The 24,664-nt window shown below is 40.0% G+C and overlaps 2 protein-coding genes across 2 annotated transcripts in view; one reads left to right on the top strand and one right to left on the bottom strand.

The window, feature by feature from the left end:
- LOC139478830 (receptor-type tyrosine-protein phosphatase kappa-like) overlaps positions 1-24,664 on the top strand; it is a 201,296-nt gene that overhangs the window by 19,647 nt on the left and 156,985 nt on the right. The window lies entirely within an intron of this gene.
- LOC139478259 (tyrosine-protein kinase receptor Tie-1-like) lies at positions 1-24,664 on the bottom strand (the record flags this gene model as incomplete). The annotated part of the gene is made up of 6 exons (XM_071260673.1): positions 24,561-24,664; positions 7,317-7,532; positions 5,587-5,814; positions 4,105-4,248; positions 3,033-3,179; positions 1-80 (listed from the first exon to the last, which is right to left on the bottom strand). Coding segments are annotated over exons 1-6 (876 nt in total), but the record flags the coding sequence as incomplete, so codon positions are not given.

Below are 24,664 nucleotides of genomic sequence, written 5' to 3'. Positions count from 1 at the left end.
TGATGGCGTTTCACAGTTGCGGGAATTACAGAACTGAGTACATCCTGGTCCATACCTTCCTGGAGGGCAGTTTGTTAGCACTGCACCAACGAACTTTGTTTTAGTATTTGAGAATTATAATAATATTCATTGCAACAGTCCTTAATGGTGAGATCTGCATTACAACTAACAGTCAAAACGAAAAGAATCAGTAAAATCACATCTTTGACTGCATTTCAATCTAAGACAGTACACATTGTAATACTGAACAATATATCACACAAAATTGAAAGAAAATTCAAATGAGATCAGGAAAAGGGTCTGTTAAAAAGGGGTAGAATGAATGTTTTGGGGATTACTGTTTGCCTTGTTGGGACCACGACTAGACCGCGACAAGAATATTTTTCTCGCCAAAACTATTTGTTTTTCATAATATACCGATACCATAGTTTTCAGATTTGTAGTAAAATAAAGCCTGTGTCACCTTGCACACTGAAGATCCGATGTGCATGTTCTATTTTTTTTTCTATGGTTAATGGTTACTTGAATTTTGTTCCTATTGACAACGGAAGATTCTTTTCAACGCAATAGTAAGATATGGTTTTGTTTGTTTGTGTGTTTTTTGTTACACGCCGCTCTCAGCAATATTCCAGCTACATGACTGACTTCATGAACATCGATCCAAGCAATTTGGATACGATGACATTCATCAACCATGTCAGCGAGCCTGACCACCCGATCCCGTTAGTCGCCTCTTGAGACAAGCAAAGACACCTTTAACGTAAAGCATGGGTTGCTGAAGATCTATTCTACCCAGATCTTTATGAGATACATGTATCAACACACAACAATGGACTCTTATGAAAATGAACAAACTGATAACCAATATACATATGGTGAAACGGCTGCAATGCATTATATCACAGTAAATACCAAAACAAGAATTTGACGAGGTTGCGAAGTTGCGTTCACAACATGAATTGTTAACTTCTATAAACAGTACGTGCATATAGCGACGTTTCGATGTAAATTCTGACACCGTTATGAAGCTGGAGTAACACGGTTGATATTGATGGCTCCTTGATTTTGAAGTCTTTGAGGTTACTTGAAAGGGCTTTGATTTTGCCCCACTGGATGCTGAACTATAATATCAATCAACTGTGATCTAGGCTAGTATTACATACCCCCTGTCCATTATCCGAGTAACATCACAGCGCTCATTGACAAAATCAATATAATTAGTCTACAATTTTTATTATTCCGTTCCAAACAGCAAGACTCTTCACTTGTGAAGAAACATAATGTTTTGTAGTGTTTTGTAGTTTTGTAGTTTCTTGTTTAACACCACGTCCAGCACAACTCCAACCTTATGACGGCTGCCTTGACCAGAAAATCCAGTGATTGACAGAATGAACAACGTCTTACTCAGTCGGGTGCGATGAAAAGCAACCAACTAAGTCATTGTGTTGACTCTTACTACCAGCTTAGGATGCTGGGGACCTTTACTAGCCAGGATTCCTCACGAAGAGAAGTTAAAGTGATGACGTCAGGTGTGCCGGGAACAATGTAACACATTCTTGTCTACCAGCAGCACCCGTCCCGTGGGAAGGTCCAAAGTCAATGATGGTCTGAGAAGACATCTTACCACCCCTGGACATGCTTTTTCAGAATTAACTTTATCCTTGGGATATATTAATGTTTACGTGGACCATATTCAGGGTTGCGTGGATACCTGCAGTACTAAAGTGTCATTTGAACCCACATTCAAACTACATACTTAACCAGTTTTTGTCTCCTCAGGGTGTGACTTACAAGTTCGTTTGAGAGACTATTTACACATTGTGCATGATGACTTCCAAAGTCAGTTAATTCCTGAGTGTCGTTTTGATCATATTTAATTGGGTATTACTTATTACGAAAATATAAGCGTATCATGTCCCAGTGCTGGCACACGTCACAAACACATGCAAAGACAAGTCAATTGTTGAACTGAAAGGAACACCAAAATATATGTTCCATGTCAAATTAATCGTACATCTAATTCTTGTGTTGACCAAACTAAAAGTAGGGAGTGTCATACAGGTACGGTGATGTTCTGTAACTTCGACGATCACAAGATTCATGCGGCGTGACAGAGTGACTGGAAGGACTTCAGGCAGGCCATGATCTGGAAGACTCCGTCACAACCATGGAAGACTGCTGTCTCCTCTCCTTACACCTAGGTCACATGTTCCTCAATATAAAATTATCTTGATGTGACTGCTCTTTGGCGTACAGGTTGTTTCGTGGTTGTTCAACGCCCCACTCAGCCAAATTACAGCCGTACGACAGCGGTTTGTAAATAATCAAGTCTGGACCAGACAATCCAGGGACTGACACTGTCATAAGCATTGCTGAACGTCATAGGGACACGATCACGAGGCAACATCGACTTCAGCGTTTGCGTCTGGCACGTAGAGTTCAACTTTGGCAACGTGGGAAATAGCAACGAGCGTTCTTTCTGGGTCTGCTGACGTGGCTAGATAACCCGGCGGCATGTCAATCTCCCAATAAAAAGCGGGCAGATTGTACAGGCACAGAGAAAGGAATGGGGGGCAATTACTAATTGCGTCATGAAACGCCTAACGATCCTTGTCCGACGTCGTGTGCAGCATGCATAATTTGGAAATTGAGGACATACGTGCTACTGAATTATTGATATTAATTAAGCGACAGATATTATCGTGTTTATTCACGCTTCTTCATGAGTGTTGTTTTGTAAATTCCCCTATGTTTATGAACTGCGATGTTGCCATTTGATTATTGTATATAGCAGCACTTCTATCTCGTCAAATGATTATATTTTCCAAATTCAACGTTTGAACTTTTTTTCTTTTGTGATAATTTTAACATTTCCGAAAACTGATTAGAAAACTTTAAGGCATCCTCAGTTTATATCACTAGATTGAGTTCAATGAACTCTGAAGTGAAATGCTTAAATCACCAACATAAACTGTTACCAATACAAAACATTCAGGAAATATGTTAAGAAACACATGAATCAATATGCCTACTATCGAAACAGTCAGTTCCGATGAAACCACTTGCACACCCATCAGGACACATGCCAGTCATGTGATCACATGTATCAGATTGTGTCTTACAGCGACGGTTCCTGCAGTACTTGCTACACCCTTCTCCATATCTCCCAGGATCACAGACTGAAAGAGATGATGAGCAATGTGTTTACTTCGCTAAATTCGCTTCGTTCTTTATCGTTACAAAGGTATATATATATTTTAGTGTTTTCCGAATTCACATTATTTATGATAACAGAGCTATTTCGTAAGCTTGGATTGACATAAGAGAGGCCAAACATTAATACAAACTTTTCTTCTTTTTGCAAACACAAACGTTTATATATTCACTAACTATCGATATGAGATAACTCCATGAGAAGACAACAAAACGGAATAAGTCTTGTAATTTAAATCAAAAGTCCTTGATATGACTCAGTGTCGTCAGCCTAACGAACCAAAGACTTGTTGCTTCCAAGCAATACGGATGCTTGTATGAATTGTATATATATATATATACTTTCAGTCAGCAGTCTGTATTTCATCCGAATTTAAACTCGTGATGTGATAATGCTATGACGAATTAATGAAGCGTTGCTTCACGTTGTGTATCAAAACGTGGCTTTTGATATTTGGCCGAATGAGCTATGAAACACGATGATTTCAGGAAACGAAATATTCGAAATTATGGGCAATTAATATACATTTTCAAAAATAATCCGTAGGAGCTGAGACAAATATTATGTATAATGTGTTATGACTAACAGGACCGGGTGGTCAGACTCGCTAATGATGCATGTCATCACATCCCCATTGCGTATATCGGTTCTCTTGGTGTCAATCACTGGATTGTCTGGTATGATTTACTGAGCACCGTCATATAGATGGAATATTGCTATATAAATTCTTTAATCTTCATATCTGAGTAAGAAAGTGACATAATGTACAAAATATCTTGACGATAATTTTAGTTTGTTTTATACGCATTCAGACATATACATGGTGATGAATCATCTATAAACACAAAGCATTTATTAAATCAATTAAATCTGATTTGAATAAACACGACCTTGAGTACAGTCTGTTTCCTGATATCCAGCCGCACATCCACCGACACACAGTCCTCTTATGTTGTCACAGCTGGAGTCCGACTTGCAATGACGTGCAGCACAGGATTGGTCACAGTTTGATCCATAATACCCAGAAGAGCATGCTAGTAAATAGGAACGTCATATTGTTATCTACATAGTTACCTGGATCTCTTCCTGCAGTGATGGTTATTGCATAATTGGTTGTAGTTATCTTGATAATATTCAGAGTGGCATGCTGGACTATCTACCAGTCATCTCTTAATATCACCATTAAGTAAAGTGTACGTGTAATAATGATTGTTTCTTTAACGTGATACACAGGACCAACTGTAATCATTATGGACATTGTGTGCAATATTTGATTCAAAAGTGTTTTATTTACTCATCCCTGAAGTTTGTAACATTATGCAACACGGCGGTAGGTCAACATGTGAAAAAGGTCACATGTATAAAGTGTGGTACATGCTCTAATAACAAACTACATGTATTGGTTTACCACAACTAGGCTTGGATCAGTATACTACCACACCGGTACACATTGGTTGCCCATGCAAATGCAATATATAGAGTCTTAGGTAGTATCGAATAAATAAACATATCTTTACAGACACCATGAGTACACAAGTACAAATGTTCAAGTATTATGTGCAGAACAATATGCATGTATCCCTTCAGGTGATAAATTTGGTCAAAGACAATTTGAATTAACTATACATGATGACTTGCAATTTATATTGTCTTTCCTAATCCGTTACATACTGTTTTAAATGGAGATTTTCTTGTAAACCAAACGTGATATAGCAATGCAAAAAGCTCTAAACGCGTTTTTTTTCCCGAACTACCGGCGATTCGCTTAGAAAATACCTAACAAAAAAGTTTAAAGAATTTTGATGCAATGATCCTAAGAATTCTCTCTGAAACTGTTATTTTATAAGGAATAATATGTCCCAGTATCATGTCATTGTAGTTGCAGCTCAACTATATACATTCAAAATACCAATAACCTATTGTCAGTAATATTTTAAGTATGGCATAATTTGACCAGTCACTGTCGAGGCTCCCGCGTTGTAAATAACGGTGAGTTGCAAGCGAAATTGCATGACGTTTTTAAGAAAATCAATAAAATAGATTACAAACATAAGTTCGCTGAAAATTCATCTTCATATCAAATGACCCGAAGAAACACAGTAGTCCGACGCGATATCTTGGGTTCTTTTGGACATAAGGTAATTGAACACAGTTCTCCAAAACGACGTGTGTAATGTGGTTGGTGAATCCTTCCGAACTAGTTCACACATATGGACAACAAAAATATACTCATTGACGAAGAAAAAAACAGAAAAGTAGTCTACGTAATATCAGTTCATAATATATATAAAGTCGTATTTTAATGTAAAATGACACAATATTATCACTAGGTATTTTTTTATATACTAGTTTACGCCCAACAGGATACTTACCCCACACCTGTACTTCAACAAATTCTAATAGAGCACCATATCCATCATTGTCAGTCTCTGTGTAGACAGTCAGGTAGCGCCAGGTCCCGGGACAGGTGTCATTCAGCACATCAGGGATGTCTGTACCGTCAGCACGTCCTGTTACATTGTGACATAGATTTCCTTCTTTGGGGTCAATGGAATTTGTCGTAGATGTGTAGAGCTGCACGCCATTACGTTTTTTCTTGTCTGAAACAAGTATGAATGTATACTTTACTTACTGTAGGACATACTCATTAATGAAGCTGTACTGTCTTCCCCAAACGTGATTTAGGTTCAAGCCGTCATCAGTTTACTGATCCAACACTAAAGCACAGTCTTGTGACATTTTGGACAAATTGAGATCCTAGGTTTCTGCGCACTTCTGTGTGCATGTATGTATTTGACAAAAGGCTACAACAAAACAAACCAAAGGAATTACTCCTTATGCAATAAGGAAAACAAACATGTACTTTGGCACTTATACTACCGTGTGATTGACTATAACTTTGTATAAATCTGAATCATCCCAGCGTAGCATTAATACTGAAAGAAACGTCAAAGCAATCATTAAGCTTCAGTAAACATCTATAAAAAATAAGTGGAGATTTTAAGTGCGCATCATAGAATTTACACGTGGTTTCTGGGCCTACCTTTATAATACAGCACCATAAACTTTTCATTCACGTGACAATACCCTATGACGTAATTTGTTGTATTTTGTTGCCAGTCAGACAGGTGAAACATTGCTATGTGACTTCAGGGGTCATCGAGTGTGCATAAACTCCTCCCAGTGATCTATCATCTCTACACCCAATGTCATTAAATACGACCAGCGGTTTTGAGAGTTTGGAATATTTGTTTACTAAATGTAGCCTCCGGCGGCTCATTTTAACGTAAGCCCAAGTTTACGAAAGCATTTTTATTTTTATATATTTATTATGTTGTATGTATCGTAATTGAAGTGGATAAAATGGTTATAAATGGGCATATACATATATTATTTTTTCGGTTCATTGATTTTCATTATTATTACAAGAATGCAGTTTATTAGGGCTATTATATTGGCGCTGAACACATCCAAATGTCGCTAGTGTAAGGGTAGGTTACCCCAAACTTTATCCTTAGCCCTTGGATCCCCTTTACGATCAATCACCCCTTCACGATCATTAGGGTTCGGTATCCGTTTAGTGGCTATTATAGATTACATAGCGGCTCCTAATATTCTTCACACAAAAACGTCGAGTAAAAGGGGTGAAATGGTTTTGTGTCGAATATTTTGGTTACTTGAAAGTGTCCTGGAACATTCACACAAGCCACTTTTACCGGCTACATTTTTTCAGTACTGATTCAAAAGCGAACTCACAGTTTTGTCGCCACTAGCCATACTTATTCTTCCCTCGTTCTTTACTATTATCCACATCATCCTTACAGTGTTCCCTTACACACTTTTCTGTCACAAAAACGTAAACATAAGCTTGAGCTGATGGTATATTACTGGTCATTAAAATCGAAATAATCCCCCATTCCATAAGCCTTGGCATAGTGATTGACATAATTTTGAATTTCTATACACATATCCAGAAAAAGACTGCGATTCCGTTGTGGTCAGATTTCTTATATAATGATAGTTACATTCATGGCGTTCCAGGAACCAAGCATTAATGTGTTTACTAAATTAATATCAAATACGTAAATGAATCTATACGTACAGTATGTACTGAAGTACAGGGTAACCCTTGCTGACTGTACTTGTGTTTGTAGATCCACCTTCCACCAGGCGCTTGTTTCATTCGTGTTGGTGACGACTGAGTATTTGAATTCGTGTGCAAGTGTTACTCCATCGACAGCTGCACTGGCGGGAGGACTCGACCAAAAGGCTCTGCTCATCCATGCGGGTTTGTTCCGAGCAACGTTTATTTCAGTACCTGATCAATAAGAAAAATGGTAAATCAGCAAAGGAAAGATGATAACAGCAGGTGATGCTGGTAATGACAGCTGTTGCTCGTTTGTATTCGCCCATGTATGTGTTATAAATATACCTGTTTCCAGTTTCCATTAGTAACATTTACAACTAAGCCCTAAAAACGGACTTGAAACATGAAATCATCTCTGCAAACACGGTGTGAAGTGTCATATGATTTTATTAACAATAACTTTTCACACGTCTCAACAAGCCATCGTATTGCTAAATGTTAAGCTTCATTCTACATATTTTCCATAAACGATAAATGTTCACCTTGTTCTTTCAGTATGTCATCATTCCCTGAGGAAGCAAAAATTTATTACCTGTGATGTACATTTGATCGTTGTACCATGCACTTCTTGATACTATATCAAGTTGGACATTATAACTTTTAGAAACTAGTGTCCAAAAGAAACGATACCAACTTATTTTCAAAATTGTTTTTTACTAAATGAATTGTCTAGTATGAAAACATGCCAATTCGTATTGCACATCCCAAACACAGCATAGTCGATAAAAAATACTGGGAACACGTCATCACTTCCGGGAAAAAACGTAAATTTCGTGAAAGTGACATTTCCCTCTCTAGCATGTTCTCCACGTGCATAAAAACTGTAGAAAACGGCTGATTAGACACGTTGATATCACAGCAACAAAAAGAACACAAGATATGCCACGTTTGACAGCCATCGAGATAGAGAGAGACGTTGGAATGGTCCAACAAGGAGCGTCACACGTCGACGTCGCCAGAAGGTTGGGCTGCGCACGCATCACTATCACCAGGTTGATGCAGCGGTTACGTCAGACAGGTCAGACGTCAGACAGGCCCAGGAATGGAAGACCACGAGTAACCACGCCCCGTGAAGATCGTTACATCTGGGTATTACACCTGAGGAAACGCACCGTAACAGCGACGTCCACGGCGGCTACAGCACTGGGACACAGGATCAGTCGACAGACCGTCTACAGGAGACTATGGCAGTATGGTATCCGGCCACGTCATCCCTACCGCAGACCGCTCCTGACGCCTCGACACCGGAACAACAGACTGATCTGGGCCAGGCGAGTTCGACGTTGGCAACGGCGGCACTAGGCACGTGTTATGTTCTCTGATGAGAGCAGATTCCTCATCTTCGGAAACGATGGACGGCAGCTTGTATACCGACGATTTGGTGAACGTTTGGCGCCTAACTGTATCCAACAGGTCCGGCCTTTGGAGGTGGAGGGTTAATGGTTTGGGGTGGCATATGTGGTGACGCCAAAACGATGCTTGTCGTAATTCGTGGAAACCTGAATGCACAGCGTTATCTTGATGGCATCATACGGCCTGTTGTGGTGCCCTTTATTCAGCAACAGCCTCGTGGACTCCTTTTCCAACATGACAATGCAAGGCCACACACAGCAAGATTGACACAGAACTTCCTTGCCAACGCCAACGTACAGGTTTTGCCATGGCCCGCATGTTCACCGGACATGAATCCCATCGAGCACTTATGGGACCACCTCGATCGGCAAATCCGACGTCGCCGTGTGCCTCCAGTCAACGTCCAGGACTAGGAACGATGTCTCCTCGAGGAATGGCAACGCATCACTCCCAACGTCATCAGACGTTTGACGTCATCAGTCCGTAGGCGTGTTCTGGCATGTATTGATGCTCACGGTGGACATACCCGCTACTGACTTGACTTTGAGACGTGTGGTGTGACATTTCCCGTTGTTTCTGTGATCAGTGCTCTAACGAAATGTTCATTTTTCGACCCCACCCATCTTTTAAAGGCTTGTCATATTGGTTTTACAGATTTTATTGAAATGAAATTTTTGTACAGATGTTGTGAAAGGATTTGTCAAAAGCATAACACCAATCCTAAACTTCTGCCTTGTTTAGTTTTTCTTTTATGTCGTTGCAAACAGGTGGTATCGTTTCTTTTGGACACTAGTTTAGTATGTGGATAAGGGAGTGCTTATTCAGAAACAATGACTCCTGTCAATGTGCTGCTTAATGATTAAAATATGGAATGAATTTGGTCATTTAGCTTGGTTCTTTGTTTGGGTCAATCCATTTAATAATAAAATTGTAACAAATAGGGGATTAGCAAAATTCTCTCCTCTGCACTTTACACTCTACCCTTGTTATATGCTGTTGGGTCGTAGAGAAACCCATGCGTTCGTTTTCACCAAATAACAACAGCATGTGTCCGTGCATGTACAAAAGTCCACCCCAACGATTTATACGTCGAAAAAACAAATGAACACATAAGAACTGTCTACCTACTAAGCCTAGTACAGAAGTACTGGAAACACAAATTTGGTGACGTCAAGCAACGTTGGTCGCGGAGAGTCCACCATTCGGCAACTTGGCACCCGAGAGGGGCACGGGTGGCCCAGTCGTCTAAGGCGCCGCGATTCGCTGGGCAGAGTTGCGTCCCTTGGGCACGCCAGCGTGGTAAACGTCTTAGACCTGCATCACTTCGGGCTTTCCTCCTACATAAAGCTGACACGCCGTGATATAACTGGAATAATGTTCAAAGCGGCATTAAACCCAACTCACTCACTCACTCACTCCTTGAGGAAATGTCTTTGTTTGAAATTTGCCTGTGATGACCCAGTAGTAAATAGGTACCCGGTACACAGGCAGCTCGGGTTGTATACTCACCAGGGACCTGAGAAAGATTCTATCAGTATAAATAGCCTGTTACCATTATTATCAGTATTATTAATAATATCATTATTATGTAAAGATTAAAATAAACAATGAAGCAAAGAGGGATTGGGTGATCCTTACACAGCCAAGCTTGTTAGACTCATCATAAGCTCAGGGTCCTTGTCCCCTGCAGCCTTCTGCATTACCCAGATTGTCAGAAGGGCTCCATTTCTGGTAGCAAACCCGGGTACTCTCCCCATGTCAGCCAGCAGATTGGGAGGCTACAAACCTAAGGCACCGAGAACAATGTGGAGTCCAACAACTTGGTACTTGGGATGGAAGCGTGACATTTCGAAAGCAAGGTCTGCATATTTGCCAGGTTTGTTAATGAATCTTGTCAATCATTTTAGAGTAAAACGTGACAGAAAATTCAGTGACATAAATGATTTCATTGGATTTATAAAAAAAGGACAACATCACGTGCGTTGGCCTGGATACGTCTGAGGCTGTATACGGGCCCATACCAAAGGATTTTGAATTTATTTTCCATGACGCCCTCTACATATTCTTGGTTGTACCATGGATGGACCTCTGTGTCTTAACCACAGGCATTGCAAGGACGGTAATAAATTGATTGAGCCACTCGTTCATGTCGTTTAAGATACTGTGTTTGTGCCAAGCTGGGCATCCACTGACAATGTGTTGGACAGTCTCATTAAATTCATTACATAATCTACATTTCCTATTTACACATTGACGGTTTCGAGTGGGAATTATTGTGATTATTTTCTACACAATGGTGTCTTTTGAAGGAAATATATGTGCAAGCCAACCTAACCACTTAACAGTTTTTGTATATATTTTGCTTTCAAACATCATGAATGTTACATAATACGGTTATAACGAATTCAAAGGGACCACTAATTTCAGTTCGTAATAACCTCGGTTCGTTGTAAGCATATATACAGCATACATACAACAAATGGCCGGGACTAAAGATAAGTTCGTTATATCGGTCAGTTCTTTATGTGCGTGTTCGTTATATACGTAGTTTACGGTAGTATGCAAACCAGAGCAGGATGATATCTATTCCATCTGTAACAAAACTTTTCTTAGTCCACAATTTATACTTTCTTGAACAATCTAATTTATAAACACATCCAAGGGGACACCAGGTTTTAAAAAGTGCCCATCAATCCATGCTGGTCGTAAGAGGAGTCTGAATGGATTGAGAGGTCAGGCTCGGTGATTTGGTTAATTACATTTAATCGTATCCCGACGGCGTGGATTGTTGTTCACAATATCGATAAATAACTGGTTTGTGGTCCTGGCTCGATTATTTACAGGCCGTCATCATAGAGCTGGAATGTTGCAGAGTGCAGCTTTTCGAAACAGACAAAACATTATGAAAAATAAAAAATAGCCTCACCAAATAGCATTACTCTATCTGCTATTGTTTATATACCGGCTGGTTTGGGGCGTAAACCCAATGGAAACTGTTTCAGAGGATAATGGACCTATCATAATTCTCTGTTGTTGACGTTATTTATTTCCGAAATTGTTTTACTTGTAGAATTAGAAACAGTTTTACACGTGCAGTATTCGTCAGTAATTCATACCAAATATAGCTAAGCTTGCTTCTTCCTTAACGAAAATCTATAAACACCAATGTTCCAGGTGTGTTATTCTGCTTGATTGGTTTGTTTGTTGTTTAACGCCGTACTCAGCAATAATCCAGCTATATGACGGCGGTCTGTAAATAATTGAGTCTGGACCAGACAATCCTGTGATTAAAATCATGCGCATCGATCCACGCAATCGGGATCGATGACATGCATCAACCAAGTCAGCGAGCCTGACCACCCTATCCCGTTAGTCGCCTTTTACGACAAGCATAGTCACCTTTTACGGCAAGCATGGGTTGCTGAAGACCTATTCTACCCCGGAATCTTCACGGGTCTGGTTATTCTGAAAACAAGGAGCGGAAGACAAACATATTACAATCTGTTAAACATTAATTTTCGAAAATCTGCCTGACACTCATTTATTATGTCATGTAATGTATCCTTGATTCAAGGATAAATTAAACCCCATGACATTTACTAAATATCTAGAGAGTCCACTGTAATCATACGATCATATACATCCTTTCTCAATGCACTGGGACAGCCATTACTCCATGTAATCTGTCAGTGAAAACGTAATTGTCTAATTCAACATTACAACTTTCTGAATAAGTTTGATTTATTAAACACTGGTGATATGCAATCCATTACGCTTACTGCACATCTATTGAGCGTGTTTATACATTTTCACGAATGTAACTCCAGGAGTCACACATCTGCGGTGTTGATCAATCTGAGGATACAATGTAGGACAGTTAGGTAGAGTGTCAACATCTCTTCTCCCTACATTACATTACTAGGAATGCATATCACTCACAGAGAGGTTGACATCACGACAGTGGTAGCAGGGTAGCTGCCATCTCAGTCATGATCAGGTGCGGTCAGCCATGACGACGTATCAGTGAGGACATTTACTATTCATTACAACTTATATATTTCGCCTAATATATATAAAGGGTGTCTGGAACGGTGTTGTACTATTTATGTCAGAGTCTGACCGGGGTTGTCTATACATGAATCGCTAGCATAACTTGTTTTATTGGGCATGTATTTGATATCCTTACATCACATACATTGCTAACCAGTTTAGAAAAATGTACAATAGCTAACCTTCAGTGACGTACATATAAGTACCACGAGATTATTGGTATATTTCGTGATTACAGACTAAGATATGCATGACTAATTTACATTTTAGTAGTAAGTTGCTGGCGTCTGGCGTATTTGTCACACAATTCACCCTGGACAATTGTAACACTGTTATGGTTAGGACGTGCCGTGTTTTCTGCACTGTGCACAGTATGTTTCTTTCTCGATATGTAGCGCCACTTGTTTTCCCTCTCTACTCTGTTTTTTATCAAACTTATAACATGTAATAGCTTCATGCCTTTTTTCTGCGACAAGGTGAAATATCAGAACTATCCGACTCGGGACATTTTACTTCAAGGGCTGTGGGTTGAATCTTTGTATTTCCTGTACTTTGAATATTTCCCGTTACCTGAGAAAGAATCTTCACACAACGCATTTTACTTCTGTACAGATTCTCACTTAGTGCGATAAAAGCTTCTTGAAGAAAATTTAAAGATGTCTCTTTGAGGTACTGTTTAATGAAATATGTTAAAAAAGCTGCTCGCTCGCCGATAAAAAATAATGAAAGCCTTATTTTTGTATCCAGAAAAGAATTGATTTATTAAATTAAATCCACATCTGTGTTACCGTACATTATTTGTTGTCGAATATATCCATGAGGCAACTTGTGTCTGATGACCCACAAGTTACTGTTGCAATCACATCAATCCCCTGCTCTGGAATTGCTGGAATGTTGCTAAAAGTGGCGTAAAACTGACTGCAGATGACAGTTCATAAGAGTGATTGAGTGAGTTTAGGTTTATAGTCACATCGGCAATATTTCAGCAATATCGTCAAGAAGAGACCCACATCCAGTCACGGCAGGTTAGAGGAGAATTAGATGTCAGTTGATAATAATATGGAAGTACTTCTTGGTGGGAGCTGTTGAACACTGACCAGACAAAGCATGTGGACTGGTGCAGGGCATCATGTCATGTGTACACTGCATTTCATCATGTACATATAGGCACAGAGTATATCATAGACCTTTTTTTATATCTTTATTATCATTTAGCTAATGTTACATGTTAACGTGCAATACAATATGGACCTGTGTTGATGATATGCTTTATATACTTTTGTAGATACCATGTTATATCATATGCGCATGTGTTGGCCACGTGTATAGTGTGTTTAACCACAGCCCTCATGTTTATATAGACGTACGTGTATATCGTGTTGCATCACATACTGCAGGCATACAATTCATCAGGTATCTATGTTTAACGGTGGCCTGAACATATAAGACCGGGCTAGTAAATGTAGACACACGCACACACACACAGACACGAACACACAGACACACTAACACTAACACATACTAACACTAACACTAACACGGGAAGGTTAAGCCTTACCAGTTCAACAACACCCAGTAAAAAATGTGTCTTTTTTTAACAGAACATAGGTAGTGAACGTATGACCATGAGAATGAACTTGACCTCCCAACTTAAATATGCTATAATGGACACGTGCTTTCAAAGTAGGGCGAATTCTGATACAACTTCCTAACTGTAATTTGAACCCCGCACGTTATCTTTCAGCTAGGGATGTACTATGTATGTACAAGGACTTACATAATGGATTTAAGTAATAGATAGCAATATGGTATTGATATGTTTGAATTTGGCGAATCTTGGAATGAGTGAGTGAGTTTATGCTTTACGTCGCATTGGCAATATTACAGCCATATCAGGACGAGCAATATATTTGTCATTTCTTGTTAAGTAAAAGGGTCTCCTCATCCAGTGACGTGACAAGGGAATTACATGTTTTCATGAATGGGACACCACAAGTAACCGTGCTTGTGTGCTAACCAATGGAGACGTCCCTGTGTACAGACAGGACGTACTTGTGTACTGACTAGTGATGACGTCATTATTACGGAAAAAAAGAGAATGTGCTTGCATCGTGATCAGAGAGGACGTCCCGCATAGCTGACTGAAGAGGATATGCTTGTTTATTGACGATAGTGGACGTACTTGTGCACTGACCATAGTGGACGTGGTTGAGAACTGACTGGATAGGACGAATTTGTATACTGACCAGGAAGGGTATGATTGTTAACTGACCAAAGGTGACGTCCTTCATTACTGACTTAAGATATTGTCCTTGTGTGTTGACCAGAGAGGAGGTGCTTGTTTACTGACCACAGATGACATCTTTGTGTGCTGACCTCAGAAGACGTGTTTGTGTGTTGATGAGAGCGGACGTCATGAATACGGACAACAGAGAATGTGATTGTGCCTTTGTTACAGACCAGAGAGGGCGCGTGTGTATTTTGACCAAAGAGGACGTCCTTTATTACTTACCAGAGAGGACGTAATCGTGTACTGATCAGAGAGGGCGTAATGTGTAATGACTAGATATGGCATCATCGTGTACTGACTAGAGAGGACGTGCTTGTGTGCTGACTGGAGGTTGTGTTTTTTTACTGATCAGATAAGATGTTAAATGATCAGAAAGGGTTTGTGTGTGTACTGACCAGGTATTATGTGTACTGACCAGAAAGTCCGTCATTCTGTACTTACCAGAGATGATGCGTAATAATCAGATATACGTGCAAAACGGTCGCACTAGCGCGATTACTTTTCTTGTTTTGACACAAATTGAACGTATTCGCGTTGCCTTCTACCGCATGTGGACCAGGAGCACGGCAATGACATCATCAACAACATAGACTTTGCCCACCGCCCTAGGTCTCACTTATTTCGATGCTCGTGGTAATTAATGCCAGATTCTTCCATCTCATGATGTTCGGTTTGTCAGCATAAGATCCGAGGTTGTTCAAAAACCGAAAGGGTCTTTGCTACACACACACACGGCATATATTCACTGTGGGCTAAAGCGGCATGTATAGACGTGTACACGTTAAATGACGCCCAAACATACTTTACTTTTACAAGGTCGATCGGCAATCTCACAGCCAGTACAAAGACATTTAGAGTCTATTGTACGGGTATAACTTAAGCTCTTTAAGTCCTGATGTAGCAGCATGTTTTCTACCTAAATAATAATCATGTCATTTATAAAACAAAGGCATGTATTAGATGTTCTACAGGAGGTGAAGCAATAATGAAACCGCATCGCTCATCACATGTCAGTAAGTTCATTGAAATCCATTTTTAATTATACGCTTTATACAAAGGACTTTCCTTCTAAGTTATAAGATAACCACCTATCTGATGTAAAGTGCAGCACATAGACAAAGAGCACGACAACGAGTCTGATCCTCTCCATGACGGCGAGTCTGTGCACCAGGAAAGTTATTCCGCGTGACTAGCAATGTGACAGAGAGTTGAAAGACCTTCTCTGAATGACTATTGTCAGCATACACTGGACATTGTTCGTGTTATTCACCTGGCATGACAAAGAGTATGAACGTTTAAAAGTCCGTATACGTTGCTGCATATGCGATCGCCTGGTGACAGTGGCGTGGGCGGGAAACCTACGTTTTGTTAAAACACCCACATCCATGTGCACGTATTTGCAGACAAGAAGGGGCGGCATTTATGAGGGACCACATCGTGAACTGTTGTATGGGTTCTGCACGTTCTATTTCCCCAATTTAGCCACACAATCTATAGCCTTGACATGAGACAAATGGGTATGCGAGTACTCATTCAGACAACAGCGTTAACCTTTTGACGTAACGTAGGTTGGATGTACATGGCACTACAAACTGTCACGAGCCATAGCACCAGATTGTTTTACTGGTATTGACAGTTTGTTGACCATTAACTGTGCATGTACTGATGTGCGATTATTGTTCTGCTAATAATTATAACATTCAAACTAGTAACTGAAGCATCGTCTATACGACTCATGCTGGTGTACGACCCACAAAGATTCCTGAAAATGAGAATATGATATAGTCATGAACAAAATAACGTTTATTTCATCTAATCATGTAAATTTAGCCTTCTATGTCTATATTATATACACAAAAACAAAAGTTCCTGTGAGACCAATATTTTAGTGTGGTTTTCAAACAAGTAAAGTTTGGTTTTCAATATTGTAGTACATGTATGGAATCAAGTCACCCAAACGCACTGCTACAAAAAAGCATACATGCCATTCATAAGTTGACTTTTATGCAAGCCCCATCCATGCATTTCACTGCCCAAGAATGGATATAAGAACATGTGCATTAACAGGATTCTGTATGCATCGTTTAGCATCGTGCTGACAACAACCACTCAGAAAAACAACAAAATTATACAATTATTCAACATTACGAAATGCCACGCCTGTCCGAAAATGAGCGTCTGCGAGCCATTGGTATGCTTAAAGCAGGATCGAGTCAACGTGATGTTGCAAGACAATTCAACGTCCACAGAAACACCATTTGGTGTTTATGGCAACTTTGGCAACAGACGAATGCAGTCAGAGACCATCCTCGGAGTGGCAGGCAAGGCGTAACCAATAATCGACAAGACAACTGGATTCGAACAACACACCTACGAAATCGATTCCAGCCAGCAACAGTGACTGCAAGAAGCATCCCTGGCCTTCGAAGAATACCTTCACAAACCGTACGTCGCCGCCTCAGATGTGCAGGGATTGTCGCCAGACGTCCCATTTTGACAGGAAACCACCGTCAAGCACGTCTACAGTGGTGCAGACAGCGTCTACGCTGGACGGCCATGCGGTGGGGACAAGTTCTATTCACTGACAGGTCTCGTTTTCACCTCAGCTACAGCGATTCACGGATTCGAGTGTACCGACGTCGAGGTGAACGTTACGTCAATCATTGTGTCAGGGAGGAAGATCGGTTCGTGGGCGGCAGCGTCATGGTATGGGGTGGGATTACAGTTTGATAGTTGTAGAGGGAAATCTCAATGGACAGCGTTACCGCGACGAGATCATTGGCCACGTTGTTCTTCCAATTTTACGTCGTCATGGCTCAGGCATTACCTTTCAACATGACAACGCCCGGCCTCATATTGCTCGAATTGTTCAGGATTCTCCAACAAAACAACATCAATGTCAACCCCTGGCCGGCTAGCCCCTCTGATCGCTCACCAATCGAGCACATGTGGGATGAGATGGATTCTCGCCTCCGACGTCAACCACGTGTTCCACAGACACTCCATGAATTTCGAAACATGCTCCAGCAGATATGGACACATATCCCACAGTACTTTGCGCGACGCCTGGTCCATTCCATGAGACGAAGATGTGTTGCTAACACTGCAACCAGAGGTGGCCACACACGCTATTGATTTGTAAATTGACATTTTGGCATGTTCATGTATTTTTTTGAAATCACGCATTTTCAGAAGTCAGTATGGCAAATTAAACCATTTGAACACTTACAAGAGTCTTTTATCTGTTGCAAACCGAAATTGTTTCAGATTTGAAAAAACCCCATAACTTTGCATTAAATCTTTTTCAATGTAACAGGAACTTTTGTTCGGTATATGACCTTATTGGTACTTTGTCCTTCACTCAATGAAGGTTCATACTCCAATGACCTCACACAAAGAAAAAGTCATTTCCGTATTATACAAGTTACTGTTGAAATAGCCAGTATGTCAAGATGGGACAACGAGTTTGGTGCCGCAGAATGCTGTGCAGGTTTGCATTCATCCCCCATGCAGGTCGTATTTTCGAATGCCAATAATGTAATGACTGCCCATTTTTTATCAGAAACTTTAACTTTCCTTGTCTATTCGGCAATGGTTCAGGACAGAAATTCTGAAAACTTTAACAAAACATGGGAAATAATCCTGATGTAACTGTCATTTGATGTAATCTGTTGATAAAGAACAATTCTTATGCTTGCGAGACAAACGTTGAGACACGCTTCAGGAATACTAATGCTTTTAACTTTCTTGGAATAAAATATATGATATGTGCTTGGCTCATTAGAGGAAAATTACCTCTTCATTGTTACTGCAGGATAACTGTACTGTGGTTCAGAAGCCAGATATGAGTGTTAACATAACAGAACATAAAAGAAAATGACGTGGAGCTGCAGTTCTTTCAAATCAGTTATATTTCACAAGATAGATATAGAAAATGCTTGTACACTGTGTTCATAAGTTAGGCATTTATGTACGGACATCAGAAAAATGAGCCTTGTGTTGATACATTTTCACCTTTGACGAAATCATGACAGAGCACTGATCAATACGTGCCTGCTTTGAACAGCAAATGTGATGCTTCTGGACACGTTGCCTCCTACCATTGATACCACATTGGGCAATATAACTGATGACGTTCAACATATCCGTGCACATCCAGTGGTTGGTGCTCCAGTAAATATTGAGTTATTGTAAGTCTGTTAGAAATCGATTGTGTGCATAAAGAAGTAATGAAGCCAGACTGATGGCTCGACGGTAATCGGTCCGACTCGAGTTACACGAAAGCAAACCAAAACCATTTCATTAATCATAAAATATATAACGTCAATGCAAGAGACCATAAGGAAGAGAATATATGGATGTCAACGACGTCGGTGCATATGCTTACTCCTTCATCAGGTGAATGAATACCATGAGTCAGAGAGCACATACATATGTACATGTAAGGACAACAACATTAATAAGATAACAAAAGATGGAAATTGTATATGAGTTACGTATCCAAGTACAATCCTTTGTTGTAATTATTTACAGTTAGCTTGTGTTCGCACATCAGTGCACCCATTAACGTCACTATCTCAACTTTAGATTAGCTTAGTTAGCTGTGATTGATATGTTTGTGCGGCACAAGGACAAAATCAACTTAGTTCCTTATTAAATGCAATACACTGATACGCCCTCAAGTGCGCATAGCATGACTGACAGTATAGTTGTTGTGGAAATATCAATGTATTCCTAATCTAGAATATATTGAATCGACATGTTGCAGACACAGATACAGTTTTGCAGTATTAATCACTGATGCACATAAAATACACTTGCCGAGATCCTTCACCTAAAGTGGCATATTTCTTTTCTCAACTTTGACGTGTTGTATTGGACTGTTGATCCAATGGTCTTGTACAGTTCTCTCTGCGTTCTGTACAGTGACAAGGCCACACATTACATAGCCAATGCATGTAAGCATCACCTGTTTAACCAGAGAACTTGGCATAAATGACATATATAAAATCAACCTTTTAAGGTAGAATGTTCACGTAGGAAGAAATCTATCAACTTTGTTCATTCTTCGTTTGTCCTGGATTCCAAAGCTCTATAAAATGCGTACAAAAAGAAATAATATTGCTAGGTCCAGCAAAAGTACCACCAAATCCCTGTCTGAAAAAATTATCATAATCTTTAATACAAACAAGGAAAAAAGTTATTTAAAGGCACACAAAGTATTCTCAAAACCAGGATTTGCTTGACCGTTGACAATCTCAGAAAAGAACCAGTTTCAATTCTGACAAAACATTTCATTTTGCAAATTGGACATCACCATCCAACAGGGCAAACTTATGGGAAAACCTCAATCTTTCATCCAGGGGCTTTTGTAACAAATCGTGGTGACCATAGAGACAGTTAAATGTCTACCCCAAAAAGGCCATCTGAAGATAACTGAGAAAACAATGTGTGAAATGCTGAACTTCCTCATTGATATCATCTATGTAAAAGAAGGGGGGAGGACATTTTCGGAGGAGGTAGGCATCCTCATGGGCACCAAATGTGCTCACAGTGTCGGATTAAACTTAAGCTACAGTTATATCGATTATCTGATATTGTTCAATAACGATCAAATAGCCAATTCCCTTCCACTGGATAGCTCACCTTTTTGCGACCACCTGATATCACAGTTTGATTTTAATTCATGACCACATGCTCACGATATAATCGGAATCGCACAATAAACTCTGCCTTTGGCGGGTATTACGAATGAATGATTTAATGAATAAGGTCAGGGTTCTACCACTGTATCAGTCAAATAAAGCCTCATTCTCAAATGTAGCATGCGTTTATGTTGAATCTACTGAAGCGACTGATTATGAAATGTTTACTTGGTACCAAACACAAGCATTTTGTGTAGGGCACCGCTCCTTTCAACCATTAAACCTCACCACCCTGATACCATACACCAGGAACACTATTACTCTGTTCATGGCATTCACTGATGTACGGTAATATATGCCAAGAGGTCACAAGCGGTTTAACGTAGAGAATTACTCGTGGCATCCTCCCTTTTGAGTATCGTCGGGTTTCATGAAGAAGCGTGATTTATTTGCTTAACGAATATTAATGCAATGTGAAGTAGAATCCGACAAACTGTGTTAAACGTTAAGCTCACTGCACATCTATTGAGCGTGTTTATACATTTTGAGGAATGTAACTGAAGGAGCCACACAGCTTTGGTTTTGATCAATCTATGGGTAAAATGTACAGGTAGGACAGTTGTGTAGCGTGTTAACAGGTCTTCTCCCTACATTACGCTACTAGGCATGCATGTGACCCACTGAGTGAGGGTGACACGACAGTGGTAGCAGGGTAGCTGCTGTATGGGTTACGATCAGGTGCGGTCAACCATGACGACGTACCAGGGAGGACTATTGATTACACCATATCTATTTCGCCTGATACATGTATATACAAAGGGCCTCTGGCGGGGGTTGCATTGTTCATGTCAGAGTATGACTGGGGTCGCCTATACATGAATCACTTGCAAAACTTGTTTCATGGGGGACATGTATGCGATATCCTTCAGTAATGTACACATGCCACGAGTCTATGGGGATATTTCCTGATTATAGACTAAGATATGGAAGACTACTATACATTTCAGTGGTAAGTAGCCCGAGTCTCGCGTACTTGTAACACATTTCACCCTGGACTATTGCAGCAGTCGTATGGTTATGACGTGCCGTGTTTACTGCACTGTGCACATGTTTCTCTCTCGACATGTAAGCGCCACTTGTCCTCTCTCACAGCTTAGTTTTAATCAAACTTATAACATCATGCCTATTTTCTGCAACCACGTGAAATATCCGACCCGGGACATTTTACTTCATGGGCTGTGGGTTAAATCTTTAAATTTATTGTTCTTTGAATATTTCCCGTAACCGGGAAAAGAGTCCTCATACAACGCATTTTTCTTCTTTACAGATTCTCAATAAACGAGAAAAAAAGCTTCTAGAAGAAAAGCTTAAGTCTCTTAGTGGTACTGTTTAATGAAATATGTCTGAGTAGCTGCATGGAGTAGCCTTGTTTTTAAAAAAAAAAAAAATCCTCATTGGTGTAACCATGCACTGACTGACTGACTGACTGACTGACTGACTGACTGACGGACGGACGGACTGACTGACTGACTGACTGACTCACTGACTCACTGACTCACTCACTGACTGACTGACTGACTGACTCACTCACTCACTCACTCACTCACTCACTCACTCACTCACTCACTCACTCACTCTAATATTGCAGGAAACTCCGGGTACAGGAGATTTATTTATTCATTGTTTATGTATGCACCTGCAAAGTGCACGCTATTGGCGTGCAGTTCCAAAAAATTTCAATGTATCACAGTCTGTGATTTGCACACAGTACAACATGTACAACAACCCCAAAACGTTGACTTTCAATCCCATTTAGGGCTACCAAGGACAACGACAAGAATCGATTGATCCGAAACCAGGCTTCACAAAATAAAGCTCCGTGTATTTCCGAGTTTCACCTACTTTTTTAAAGAGTATTTCTACTACCACATAAATGTGTGATAAGCTTGAGATACTGTATTTAGAAATGCATGATATTACATCCTATTATCAACAGCTGATACCAATCTATTTTCTATCACAATAATAGCTAGAGCTAACCGACACCCCTGTTGAACAACCAGGAAGTAAATAGGCAAGTCTTACAATGTGAAACATTACACTAACTGATCCTATTCTGAGTGAGCAATACTTAGCAGTACCCCAACAGTGTACCTCCTTTATGTATTCACACATAATACCTTATATCGCTGTCGTTTGTTGTGTAATTCTCTCCCTCCTATACTGAAATCCCAAACCAACTCTCTAGTCTTTCATATCCGGTCTTAAACACTTTTCCAATGCTACACCTAGTGACATTCATAAAGACTCAAACAGGCCACATATGATTGACAGGATCATTGGGTGGGGATGATGGGGCATCCGAGGTAGTAATGATATGACCCTGGAGTAAAGATGATATGACCCTGAAGTAAAGATGATATGACCCTGAAGTAAAGATGATATGACCCTGGAGTAAAGATGATATGACCCTGAAGTAAAGATGATATGACCCTGGAGTAAAGATGATATGACCCTGGAGTAAAGATGATATGACCCTGGAGTAAAGTAATATGACCCTGAAGTAAAGGTGATATGACACTGAAGTAAAGATGATATGACCCTGAAGTAAGGATGATATGACCCTGGAGTAAAGATGATATGACCCTGGAGTAAAGATGATATGACCCTGAAGTAAAGATGATATGACCCTGAAGTAAAGATGATATGACCCTGGAGTAAAGATGATATGACCCTGGAGTAAAAATGATATGACCCTTGTGTAGAGATAATGGGACAAATATGGGTTACTGAAGAGGAATATTAATCTGGATCTTTGGGGAGTCTTAGTACCTATGACAAGTTATAGGGCTGCCATGGCAGTATCACAGATGTGGATGACAGGCCTCCTGGACATCCGGGTTTTAATATCTGATACAATGCATTTGTTTTTGCCACCTAAGTGACATACCCATATGGTAATAGAGAGACCGAAATGGCATGTTTTGTAACTATTTCATTGCTTATGTTTGTCGACAAATGGAATGTAAACTGTATTTTGATCCTTCATGTGTTGGTGCAAATATCCAAGTTGTGATCTAACATACATAAACCGACATTGCCCACTTCTATGACAGTAGACCACAGTGACACTCGAGCAGTTTATCTGTTTACATTGGCTCGGACCCTTCAAAACGAAACACGTTATGCGTAAATCTTTGAAAGGTGTAAAATTGTACAATGCAAGGATGCATCTTTACCGCTGTCAAGTTTCCCGTTTGGCAATGTCACAGAATAAGTCAGTTTCTACCATTCATAACAACGGTCACAATGTGTCTTATATACATGTGCATCTTGCTCTTTTGGTCTCACTCCAACATAAACAAAGGCTTTGAGCGCAGCCAACATTCGAAACGACAGTGAGTTGTAAACGTAGTGGACAATATATTAGTTATTGTTTTTTTTACCATCTTTGCTTAGCTGCTTACACCTATTTGATTTTGAACGGATCGAATACTACGTGTATTTTAATTAAAAATTTCAGCCATGCCCTATCCTAATGTAACATGGCAGGTAGGACTATTCAGCGGGTTACTGAGAAAACTTCTTCACAATATCATCTGTATCGTGGGCTGGCATATGATACACGTCAGATTCCGAATTTCAACACGGTTGTTATTGCATTTTGTCAAATGGTAGACTTTTGTCACTATATAGATCAGTTTCGTTAGACGCATATTTCACATATCAACATAGTGCAGGACTTGCTAACGAATGAGCCTCAGTGAACACATATAAACAGTTGCTAATTGTAAGTGATGTACACACATTTGAGGAATGCATAAATATTGTCATCGTGATAAATCAATTTGATCTACTCACCCAATGTCAGCTGTATCCATCCAACTATCACCACCACACCGAGTACCCCGACACCCGCCATGTTGAGCAACGAGGAAGTGAAATACCCGGCCAAACTGTGTTAA

Source organism: Haliotis cracherodii, unplaced genomic scaffold (assembly GCF_022045235.1).
Source record: "Haliotis cracherodii isolate W230 unplaced genomic scaffold, xgHalCrac1.p SCAF_4, whole genome shotgun sequence".
Classification (NCBI taxonomy): Eukaryota; Metazoa; Mollusca; class Gastropoda; order Lepetellida; family Haliotidae; genus Haliotis; species Haliotis cracherodii.
Note: the sequence above shows the minus strand (reverse complement) of the source record. Positions and strands in the feature narration are given on the sequence as shown.